Source organism: Tachysurus vachellii, chromosome 11 (genome assembly GCF_030014155.1).
Source record: "Tachysurus vachellii isolate PV-2020 chromosome 11, HZAU_Pvac_v1, whole genome shotgun sequence".
Lineage (NCBI taxonomy): Eukaryota > Metazoa > Chordata > Actinopteri > Siluriformes > Bagridae > Tachysurus > Tachysurus vachellii.
Genome location: NC_083470.1, coordinates 5978093 through 5991242, shown reverse-complemented (window position 1 = coordinate 5991242; position 13150 = coordinate 5978093). Strand labels below are relative to the sequence as shown.

The 13150-nt window shown below is 39.5% G+C and overlaps 1 protein-coding gene across 1 annotated transcript in view; it reads left to right on the top strand.

The window, feature by feature from the left end:
* Nucleotides 1-13150, top strand: part of LOC132853618 (fibrinogen C domain-containing protein 1-like) — an 83832-nt gene that overhangs the window by 13657 nt on the left and 57025 nt on the right. The window contains exon 2 of the mRNA XM_060881501.1: nucleotides 10836-11315. Coding sequence (XP_060737484.1) covers nucleotides 10836-11315 — 480 coding nt within the window. The remainder of the gene's footprint in view (nucleotides 1-10835; nucleotides 11316-13150) is intronic.

Sequence of the window (13150 nt, the reverse complement as noted above, 5' to 3'; positions counted from 1 at the left end):
CCTCCATTGTAAAAAGCTCTGTGCTAATGATTGGTAGCTTATAAGGTCAATTCCCAGAACTGCTGGAAAACCGCTATCGGGCCCTCGAGTACTCAGCCGTAAACCTCGATTGTATCCGTTCGGTATAAAAGCAGCTGATGGAATGAATAAATGTATGTGTTTTCAGGCAGAGGTTTATGTGCATGAATCTCATATTATCCTCAGCCTCTCTTCTGGTGCATGAGACATCAAAGATAAAAATGGTGCATTGTATGTGTGTGTGTTTGATATGTGTGTGTGCAGGTTAATCTTTTGTCCTCCTATGCTTCTGATCCACTGAGTGAGACAGAGCACACCGGGCCTGTGGGCTTTCTGCTGGTCCGGTGGGAGCGCAGACAGAGAGAAAGGAAACGTGAGAGAGAAAGCACAAGCGATAGAAGAGTTATGCACACCTTTGCCCAGCTTAGGTGTCTGGCTAAAAGACAAATTGTCGCCTGCTCACATGTCCTTGGATTGCATTGCTGAGGAAACCTACTGAAAAGTGGACAGTTTAACTTAAAACTCTAGAGGCTTATAGATGGCGTTACATTCATACACAGAGAGAGAGATGCGCTAGTATTCCTGTGCATTAAAACACTGTATGGATTAATGTTATTCATTATAAATGTAATGAATTATAAAACAGGACCTGCGTTATATCAATAACTTATACTCTATCATACTTATAACAGATACTGTATTACTGCACCAGCGATTGTCATAGTACTTTTAAATATATGTGTTTTAATTTATAAACAGAGTTAATAATGCGGGGGCACGGTGGCTTAGTGGTTAGCACGTTCGCCTCACACTTCCAGGTTTGGGGGTTCGATTCCCGCCTCCACCTTGTGTGTGTGGAGTTTGCATGTTCTCCCCGTGACTCGGGGGTTTCCTCCGGGTACTCCGGTTTCCTCCCCCGGTCCAAAGACATGCATGGTAGGTTGATTGGCATCTCTGGAAAATTGTCCGTAGTGTGTGATTGTGTGAGTGAATGAGAGTGTGTGTGTGCCCTGCGATGGGTTGGCACTCCGTCCAGGGTGTATCCTGCCTTGATGCCCAACGACGCCTGAGATAGGCACAGGCTCCCCGTGACCCGAGGTAGTTCGGATAAGCGGTAGAAAATGAGAGAGTGAGTGAGAGTTAATAATGCATTCTGAGTCTTGAACTGAAAGTTGATCATTTTTCTAAAATAGCAGGTGTTTTAAACAAGTAAGCATCTCCCCTACAGATGTTCCTAATAATTTCAAGGAACAGCTTGATCTCTGATTGTTTATTTTTAGAGCACTGACACTGGAGACTCCTTCCAAAAATTAAACAATCATCTCCTTGCAGAAAATATCAGTGTATCAATCATCAGATAAACAAGTCCCTGTGAATGAGATGTTAGCATGAAATCAATAATATACTGTATGAGAACAAGCAATTATTTATAATCCTATGATTTGCTTTGCAGACAGAACTGCTGACAGAGCCGTGCTGACCAATCAGAATAGAGTATTCTGAAGCAATCGCTTAGGAACATTTACACAAGCTTATGTGTAATTTGTAAATGTCAAAAATGCATTTAAAATGTATTATGAGTATAGGTTCCGCTCTTACGAAAAAGCTAAATGTTTAGCCTGTTACACACACACACACACACACACACACACACATGCAAGTGCAACATGAAGTAATACCACGCTGAAAGAGGTTAGCATTGCTGCTTGGTTTAAAATGGGATGATGAGGACTTTGCAGGTAGACGCCAGACGCAGATGACTGTTATTTCCAGTTTCTGCTGAAGCACTCATTTTCCCACCTTACCACAAGCAACCTTTCCCGAGATGTTGTAAAAGTACTCGATGTCCTCAAGGCCACATCTCGGTAAATGCCATCACATGTACTTTCCTGCCAGTACACGCGCGAGCAATTCAAGGCTCTCAGTGAGAAAGCTTCCTTATTGACCACTCTGTGAAAGTGACAAATAGCTGAGATAAAAGGTCTCAGAAGAAATGATGAACGTCTGGTTGAATTGCTTCTGACAACCACCCTAGAACCTACACTGAGAACACGCTGTCAGTTCTACTCTAAGTAGTTTATGAATTTAGATGATTAATTAATGTTATGTTATACTGCATGTTGCACAATATCACAACTAATAATGCATTTATGAATAATTTTCCCATAACAGAGCTCCAATTATGAAGCATTGCAGTGAATAAAAATGATATAGTGGGGTATATAAGCCATGTTCTAGTGTCTCCTTTAGACTGAAACAGTAGAAGACCTTAATTAATCCTCAATATTTAAATAAAGTATAATCCTTTTCTAAGTGCCTGGTGGTATACCAGTGCGAACATTCGAAATATAATCTAATTAACAATCAATACACAATATTCTGTAGTGGTTCATATGTTATGTCATGTTTGTCCAATCTAATCCACAAAGGGCCAGTGTAGCAGCAGGTTTTTGTCCCAAACAAAAAGGAGCCACCTTACAAAAACCTTCAGCCATACAGTACTGACCATACTGCGGACAGATGCTGCCGGTTCCATTGATCAAACCCGGATCTCTGCCATTGGCTGGATCGCCCGCAATACCAAAACAGACCCACTGGCACATTTCAGTGCAAGCAGCGTTTTATTAATGTTACGAAAACGAACAAAACGTACATTAAACATGACAGAAACAAAACATGACTATAACATGAAAACCTGGAGAACATACAGTAAACAAAAGATAACTGTGGCATAAAACCCTGGATATAACAACGTCCGCCTTTACGGCTCACACACAACACCAATGATTCACCATCACATACACAACAAGACAGGCATATATAAAACAGTACATCAAGATAAACCAGAAACAGGCGAGATGTCGGGAAATCAGAATGGGAAAGGTCATGGCACAGCCCACATGGAAACAATAGCAAATTGGACGATGAGAAAATACCTGCCAGCCCCCTCTGGTGGTCTGGCAAGGAACTGTCCAAGCTTCTGACATTCTGCTACGCATAAAAAAATATCTTCGTTTTTACAAAGACATTTGAGAAAATTGACTTTGTAACATGGTCAGTTTAATGCTTGGGAAGTAAGCTTATTGTAAGTGTTTACACAGAAAAAATATCCATTTTGTTCTGTTCAGAGATATGCTCTAAAACTGTTAAATATTTCTCCTATATTACAGTATATACTGTACTTGACATAGCAGTTTTGCTTCCCAAAATTCTAGAGAGGTACATACATTTTTCTCCTAAAAAAAAAATAAATAAAAAAAAAAATCAAGAATCAGGAATTTTACAGTTACACTTTCTTGTATTTACTTACATTTCCCTAAATATTTTCCAGATTTTGTAAAGAAAAATAAGGTAACTAAACTGCTGCAGTTTGAATTTTTATATGTTGACAAAATAGATAGATAGATAGATAGATAGATAGATAGATAGATAGATAGATAGATAGATAGATAGATAGATAGATAGATACTTTATTCATCCTAGTGGGAAATTCACAAATTCCAGCAGTATCCAAAAATTTGGGTAATAAGTCATACAATAAATTCTAAAAAAATCCAAAAGTAATAAATAAAAATTTAAATCTAAAATTCGCTGCAAATCTTAGTGTTAAGTTTTAACAAATCTGTGGCCTCTGTGAAAGGGACTAATGTTTAAAAAAACATGTTTTTCTATGGTCTGGGTAAATTTCTATAAAGCCTATAGAGCAATATAAATGTAAAATGTTGGTCAATGTGGTCGAGAAGTAAAGCTCCAGGAAGACGTGTCCAAAAAAGGTAGTACACTTAATTTACACAATGCTGGTCACTATACAAATCTTGTGTAAATTTAGCATGTGTATCTCACACGTTGGTAAAGCAATGCAGTAATTAGTAGTGTAGTAATGTATTAAATCAAGTAATTAGTATTCTGATTATATTTTATATTTGTACATTATATTTTTCTGATATACTTTGATACTTTCTTTGATGTATACTTGATATATATATCAAATATATATATATATATATATATATATTTTTTTTTATTTGTTCTTTTCACGCTGGGGGCACGGCTTAGTGGTTAGCACTTTCGCCTCACACCTCCAGGGTTGGGGTTCGATTCCCGCCTCCACCTTCTGTGTGTGGAGTTTGCTTGTTCTCCCCGTGCCTCGGTGGTTTCCTCTGGGTACTCTGGTTTCCTCCCCGGTCCAAAGACATGCATGGTAGGTTGATTGGCATCTCTGGAAAATTGTCCCTAGTGTGTGAGTGCGTGAGTGAATGAGAGTGTGTGTGTGTGTGCCCTGCGATGGGTTGGCACTCCGTCCAGGGTGTATCCTGCCTTGATGCCCGATGACGCCTGAGATAGGCACAGGCTCCCCGTGACCCGAGGTAGTTTGGATAAGCGGTAGAAAATGAATGAATGAATGAATGAATGAATGAATGAATGAATGTTCTTTTCACTAATATTGCCTATTGTTAGAACAGTCGTATACTGTGTATGATTGTGAATGTGACAAATAAAATTTTATTTGAATTTAGTAACTTGTTTTCTGAGAGAACAATATTTTGAATTGCAATTTTTTTTATGTTCATTTCAAATATTTTTGAAAACAGTGGGTCAAAACACATGTCTGGATTGCTTACACTCAAGCCTTAGTGATGAGAATGAGCATGAACTGGACTCTGATGTGGAGATGTAGTCAACGATCTCATCATTTCTTTAATCTTTTTGTGTGGGTTAATTGATAGAATAGGCTTGAGGCTACTCATATAACTCTTTTACCAGAAAAATTGAAAAAATATTTTCTAATACTGGTTAGGATTCCTAGGTTTGGTGAAAATAAGATCATGCAAAATGGTAGAGAATGTGCTTTTGTTATTTTCACTCTACCTGTAAAGGACGATCTTTTTCCAGTGTTTTAGTGTGTTGAGTGAAAAAAAAAATAAGAAAAACGTGCTATGTTAATCGTTACGGTTAAGGACTCATGGGAGAGGAAAAACTGGAGCAGCTTGCTTTTGGCTGCCTGAAGTATGATTGAGACCTCTCTGTGCTCTGTTTATTACACATTTATCATCTCAAACCTGCTAATGAAGCTGTGCTCTCCAAGGCATCACACATGTTCTTGATATTTGAAAAGTGCGTAGTAGTTCTGACTGTGTGCTATGGCTCAACATATCAACATATTCTAGTGAAGCACACAAAAATAATAACAAAATAAAACTACGTGGTTAAAAATGGCATCGTAAGGCATCGTAAGCTACCTGTAGCTTATTTACAGACGTCAAACATTATTTATAGACGTAAACAAATTATCAATGGGTAAAGGTTAACGTGTTAGTTGCTTATCTTCATCAAAAGCAGGAAATCTTATGTAAATGGTCTGTTACCTAATAGAGCTATAAAGAAATTTTTTTTTACCACATTTTTAAACACATTATCAGCTGGATGTTTACTTATTTTGGAGATGTGCTCTTTGTACAGCAAATCTGATTCTAAATCTAAGTTTTGCTCTAATAGAGAGAGAATTTGAAACGTTCAGAGGTGTTGTACTTGCCAGATCCTGTTGGCGTTATGAGAGCATAAGAGGTCATACATTTGCAGAGCCTTTACATGAGCTTTTAATTGCTGCGTTCTTACACTATTAAGCCGTGTAAATCGCTACACCAGGGATAAAAAGACAGATTTACATATGTGCATATGCATATGGTCAGATTTACGATCTTGAAAGCAGATGTCTGCTAAGTGCAGACGAACTGCTTGTTATGTTCAGAATGCAGTCATCTCTGAATTATTTTTCAAGTGTAAAGTATTGTCTATATGTTTATATAAAATACTGCTTATCAATATGATCTGCCCTTTGCAATTGTGGTGATGTATCTCAAGTCATAGTTTGCATCTTGCATGTATCTTTCAGTTCTCTGACATGTTTATCCAAAGCGAATTACAATTTTGACAGGATACGACTGAGCAGATGACAGCTGAGGGTATAGCTTAAGGACCCAATTATAGCAGCTTGGCAACACTGGGATTTGAACTCACATTCAATCACCTTCTGATCAGCCATCCAAATTCTCAACCACCGAGCCACCACTTCCAGGTTTCAGCAGGCTTAAAATCTGGATATTGTTGCTACAAAACACCGATCTGATTAATTATGATTTACCTTTGGGGCAGTATCTTGCTAAAAGTTTAATCTCTGGGCTATAACCTTCACGCAGAGGCAGCCAAGTTTCAGGCTACAATAACTTGGTACAGAACATAGCCATCGGTCCTTGCAGACTTTGAACCACTAAAATAAAATAAAAGTTTTGTTAATAAATCCAGCTGTCAGACTATTTAATCTCCTATACATCCATCTGCTTTGTCTGTAAGATTCGACATATTAACCAATTTCAGGAACACGTGTGCTTGCAATAAAAAAAAAAAAAAATAAAAAAATTCCATCACTGCTTTGCTTCCTGAGCTGAGATTCATGGTTATCTAATCCTAAAGGCTTTACCACGTATCCTGCAGAACGAGTCGTAGGCGAAACCGAGCTCACTGTCTGGCCTGTAATATAATGAGGAAGCCACAGCGAGGTCTGCAGCTTGTGTACTTGGCAGGTGGATCGGTGGTTTGATTTTATTTCTGGCCTCCTCTCAGTTATATGAGAAGCCCAGGGATTCAGCGCTGGTCCAGCCATCACACAGAAATCAGCTGGAGCTTTTATCTATATAAAAATGAAACATGTTGGACATATTGCAGTGGATTATCTGTTTTTCTTTGGTAGGTGTAACGAAGAGATTGCAGCGTGTGAGTGATGCAAAGTATTGAAACCTATATAGAGTTACAGTTCTAGACATGACATCCGTGAAAGGTCATTTTTAATATCCTGCTCAACAGAACCGCTGCATTATCACCCTTAATGAACAATGTCTGTTTTTATACCGAGTTTGTTTGCTGAAATTTGTTCCAGAGGTTTTCGAGACGTTGTGACATTCTTTTCATTTGGCTCAGGTTGGATTCACAATGCAACAGTTTTCAAACACATCAAATTGTTTGTATGAGTGGGTGCACATTTATTAGTCCTTAACTTAGCAGTGCTTTAATGGGTGCTTCGTATCGGTTCTGATATTAAAAAATGATCATATACTTAGAATCATATAGTTGTTAACCACCGGTTATTAGTGTACCGGTATAACCCACGGAAATAGTCTATAAAATAGTAAAAAATATTTTTTCTTTCCACTTTTCCTTCCACTGGTAGTAGGCTGAAAAGGTCACTGGGTTACATAATCTTATTGAGTCATATGCAGAACAGTCACTAGTACTGAGTACCGGTGGAGTGTTTGTTTCCAAACAAGGTAGGTTTGAAAGCACCCTCAGAACCACTTGCAAATAAGACAAGCTAATTAAGTTAACCAAGTCACTAGACCGTTCACAGTTAGACCAATAGCACTGGTTAACTCTTCAGGTCCATGGAAATACGACTGTGAATCTGATGCCATGAATCCTAGCCTTAATAATGTGGAACAAAACCCGCAATATCTTCATTAATGGAGGTAGCCTATTAGATTGAATATCAGGACCACCAATTTATATGACACAATATTGATTTTTTCATTTAAAAAAGGCAAATGGCTATAGCATTGATTACTTGAAAGAAAGCTGTGCTTCTTTATCTGTCCATCCATCTCATCAATAAGCCTTTTCTCTCTAGAGTACCTACACTTTATTTAAGCTTAAAAGCAATCGAGAGGAAAGACCGACCGAAGGCGTCTTTGTGTGACACTGTTGAACCTGAGCAATCACTGAGTGCTCTCTTGCTTTGTATTATATTCTGCTCTGCTTGTGATCTCAGCGCTATTGGTTTAACTCTGCCATGGGTGCAGTGCCACTGAAAGATGAGCTGAAGAGTAGAATGTTGCTATGCTTTTATTTTAGATACCCTTGGCTCTATCATCATGTCCTTTGCCTTACCAGCATCGCTTCAATAACAACACATAAAAGCTCTTCTCAAAATATTGTCCATGCCTGGTTGAGCATGGCCTCATGATCTTGAGCTGCTATTGTCCGGGGCCAGAGGAGCAGGGTGTTGGTGGAAGTGTGGGCGTGTGACTGTGTGTGATTGAATGTCTACAGTCACTGGCTCCCTGATTTGTATTCCGATTGGCATTTGCTAGTAAAATGTTTAAAAGGCTCTGTGCTCTCACAGTCCCCTAGAGGTGTTCTTTGAAACGTCCTCGGTTTCACAGCAGAAGACAAGCCTGATGCTTTATACGCATGCTGTGTAGCGTAGCATAGCATAACGTCTCAGTGAGTCAGAGTTTCTCTGCCAAAGCCCTCCCATGGTGGGCTTTTGAGACCTGTGTTCACAAATGATGAGCTAATCTCAGATTAGATTTCTAAAGGGTTATGGACTTCTTGAATGCACAAATTGTTGCAATATATGCATTATATGCATAGCTATGTCTTCCTTTCCAATACTGCATAATTGAAAGATATTTTCATATTTTAAATATGTGATGGATTATGATTGTTATTGCTGACCATAGGCCTGTCATTATTTTCAGTGAACCCTGAGAACCCGGAGAGCATTTCTAACCCTTTCTACCAGTACACTCGCATTTGGCTTAACTGACATTTTCAGTGTAATCAAATGAGTTATTTTATGGTCTTTTAATCTGATCTAAAACTATTCCTGACACTGTTGGCACGTTGGCACTGTTGACACGTGTTGCTCCTTATAGGCTAGGTAAAAACAAAAATACTTAATACTTGAGTTAACTTAACACCATAACAGGTGGAAATTCCATTTTTTGACCTCTGGAAAAAAGTTAAACCAAGTATTATAACATAAGTTAGCAATGCTACAGTACTACTGATGGGTAGACTGGCCTCGTGTCTTGTTTAGATAGCTGGAAGAAGGATCGTAGCAGTGGGGCACGGTGGCTTAGTGGTTAGCACGTTCGCCTCACACCTCCAGGGTTCGGGGTTTGATTCCCGCCTCCGCCTTGTGTGTGTGGAGTTTGCATGTTCTCCTTGTGCCTCGGGGGTTTCCTCCGGGTACTCCGGTTTCCTCCCCCGGTCCAAAGACATGCATGGTAGGTTGATTGACATCTCTGGAAAATTGTCCGTAGTGTGTGATTGCGTGAGTGAATGAGAGTGTGTGTGCCCTGTGATGGGTTGGCACTCCGTCCAGGGTGTATCCTGCCTTGATGCCCGATGATGCCTGAGATAGGCACAGGCTCCCCGTGACCCGAGGTAGTTCGGATAAGCGGTAGAAAATGAGTGAGAGTGAGTGAGTGAGGATCGTAGCAGAGTCTCGTGTAAAAATTGCATGGTCATCCAAATAGCGAAGCTTCAAAATGGTATATGTTTCTTTCCATTGATGAGTTCTATAGCCCCAAGTCTTTTTAAATAATCCAATCATGATGGAGTAATTGAAAGTGTAACCAGGTATTTCATCTAGCAACTGCATGAATGAAGATTTTCGTGCAGGTTTTGCTCGCCATTACTCTCGTTATTCTCAGCTTTTGCAATCTGAAACTGTAGCATGGCTTTTGGCATCAGATTTCCAGTAGCACCTAAACGCATAGATGCGTTTCTTTACATGGTTTAGAATAGCCAAAGGGCAGTGGACATTTTTTTGGGGGTGGGAAAGCATTTTGTTTGGTTTTGGGGTGTGACGGGGTGGGGAGTGTGGTATGGACTATTTATGTGGTACCACTTTTTATTCTTTTTTTATCCAGTCAATCTAAATGAGGGACTGGATGTTACATTTACATTTACATGCCTGGTAGGGTAGCTAATATACTCATGATTTATCCACCCCTGGTAACAATGAGATGGTTGTAAAACTCAAGAAAGTGTGGGACAATAAAGGTTATCTTATCTTGGCTTATCTTGAAAGGTTGAAATTTCTTTTTAAGCACTTCTATTGATTCTCTACAAAGGTTCTGTGTGACTTGTGTACTTATAGGAGGGAGCCTATGTTATAGCTTGCGTTCATCCCCACACCTTTGTCCAAGTCTTTCTTGCTTCACGGCCAACTGTGATGCTCTCATTAGTTGCACAGGGGGCCGGAGGCAAGGTTTCCTAATCCCAGCAGACATCAGACATTATTGCTTTATTCTGCAGAGACTACTCTCTACGCAGCCTAATGATGACCGTAGATTGGCATCTTTATCATATGCATATTTATCATCTTTCAAAAAATATGACAGATACGGCAGAAGATTCAGTGGAGTGTGAGGAAACGAGTCCTGCAGGCTTGTTGTGGTTAGTTTCTCTCCATGGGTGTATTGTAAACAGTCAGCACACAGCACGGTAATAGGAATTCAGCTCGTGACCACTAAAGTGTAATGATTTTCACCATGGGGATGGAAGAGAAAATAATTATCATAAATTTCCCTAGCATTCAGTAGAGAGTTTTGCAAGCAGATGTATTTTTCAGTACATACATATAGACAGTGCATATTAGAGTATATACATCTCAGGGGGAAAATAGCTTAATTGTAGCATGCACATGTTTATTGTCTGTAGTGTGGGCTGTTGAGTTAACAGTTCAAAGATGCAATGCAATGTAATAAACACCCACTTATTACTGTGCTTGTTTCTAATTTTTTTGACATGTGCTGCTGGCTTGGAGTGTCAAGTGAATTACTAAACTGTCAGTGAGTGACCATGATGTCTGTAAATCAGATAAACAGGGTCTCTTGTGTGGTAACTCAAGCAGTCTATTCTAAATACTTTCATTTCACGTCCATTTGTCTCTTTCTCTTTACGATTGTCTAACACTTGCTTATCTGTCTCATTTTCCTCAATCCTTTGTCTTCTCCTCTCTATTTCTCTCACAGAGGACGAGCTGTAGTTACCTCCTGTGCACCATTCTGCTCTTTGTTGCTGTGCTGCTAGCTGTTACGGTAACAGGCACCATCCTCTTAATGAACCACTCCCAGGCACCCTCAGGCCTAGATGGTCCGCCACTCATCACTACCAATCAAGACGAAGGCAACGCCCTGGTGACGGTGGAGAGAGGAGACGGCTCCCGCATTAACATCTTCATCGACCCAAACTGCCCCGACTACAACAGCAACTTCCTGCGACTGGAGGGGTTACAGACGTCACTGCTGCATTCGCTCAGCCACCATGACACAGATCTGAAGTCTGTGAAGGGACAGGAGCGTGCATTGCTTGTCCAGTTGGCTGAAGAAATTGCCAAGTTGTCAGCCCATGGCAGCCAGCTGAAGGCGGAGTACAACGCACTGAAGCAGGGCCAGAGCAGCATCAGCCAGGAGATCAGCATGCTGCAGACCGAGCAGGCCAGGCTCATCCAGGTGAGAACCTCACTCTGTTAAACTTGTGGATTAGGAGTTGATATAATGGATGAAATGGTCCAGGCCCACGGCTTGAGCTAACACTCATTTCTTCATATATACTATATTCAACACTCTGTGAGGAGTGGCAGCTAAGATTTCATTCCGTAGCAGTTAAAATTTTGTTGTGAATTAATATAGACATGATCTCAAAACACAAAACAAAATCCAACAGCACCAATCCAAACACCAGTAACACCACAACATTATCACCACAGAAAAAAAATCTGACAATGGAAGTTAGAATGTGGACATTTTGACAATAGCACTATAGAGTAAAAATACTTTATAGTGATGCATTTGCTTTTTTTTTTTTTTTTTTGCTGTTTCACTCTGGCATGTCCAGTAGTAGCATTGAGAAGGGTGTTGAGATTTTGTTTAAGTTTAATGTACGTGTTAATTAATAAGTGCGAGGTCTCTTTTTACATGGTTAGTTTAAAACCAACAGCAGCACTATTCAGTGCACCACAAAATGAATGAAATTTGACTTTTGCTGCATTTTAAAGACATACCTTTGGATATTCACCCTGCATTTTATTACAGTATCTCATCATCCCTTCAGCTGTTTTTGGTAAGTTCTGAAAATGTCTTGTTTAAGTGCTTAGAATGCACAGAGATTATATTGTTTACTTGACCATGATTCAACTGCTTTATTCAAAAGTAATTAATAACTGAACCTTTCTTCAGTCTTTTTTAGTCTGCAAAAGGCTTAAACGCTCCAAAGGTTTGCCTTCTAGGTGGTAATTTGCACAGAGTCATGCATATAAATGAGAATACAGATAGACAAAATGATTTCAACCTTCAAGATTGTGAATTTTGTAACCAGAAAAGTGCATATATCAGATATCTATCAGATTTTTTTTTGAATGGCATATATGCAAGAAATATAACTGAGATTTTGAAGGTAAAGATAGATAGAGAGATAGATAGATAGATAGATAGATAGATAGATAGATAGATAGATAGATAGATAGATAGATAGATACAACTTTATTGTCATTGCATAGTACAGGTACACAGCAACGAAATGCAGTTTGGCATCTACCAGAAGTGCAAAATGTGGCAGTCGTGCAAAAGTGCAGATAAATATCTAGCATATTTACAGCAAGTGGTATATATGAAAGCGTATACAGTAAATAAATATTACAGAAATGGTTCTAAGGCTATGGCATTGAAGAGGAATGTGCAGAGTGAAAGGTTACAAGATTACAAGATTATGGACCTTTTTACACCTGGTCACTTCATTTGTTTTCTCTGATCCGATAGCTATCTGATTTGTTAAAACTGTTCCATTTACATTAGGACACATAAATGCGTCTTGGCGAATCGGATATCAATCCGATCTTTCTACTCCCGCCCAAAATGCAAATATATTTTACCTCATTTCCGGGGTAATTGAAATGGAACACGCTTTGGTGTATGCGGTTGCTACAAAAAACAGCATTTACTGTTTGCTGCATTTTCGCTGGCAGCAGCAGTGCATTTTAAGACCAAACGAGACACCTGGGTGAAATATCGGAGCCAGCACTGATGGGAAAACTGATGGGTTTGTTTCTCGCACGATGCACGACTTTCGAGTCACCTGCGAGTGACGTACTTCCGTTTGGGAGGAGTATAGCACTGACGTATGTGGCTTGAACAACCACATTCATTTACACCTGTCCAGTTTCATCTGAAATGCGTCCCAGACCACCTCCTGAAGTCTGAACGATCGGATTTATATCCGTCTCGAAATCGTTTCGGAGGGCATGGTCTTTTTACGATCGGATACTGTAGCTATCGGATCACAGAAAACG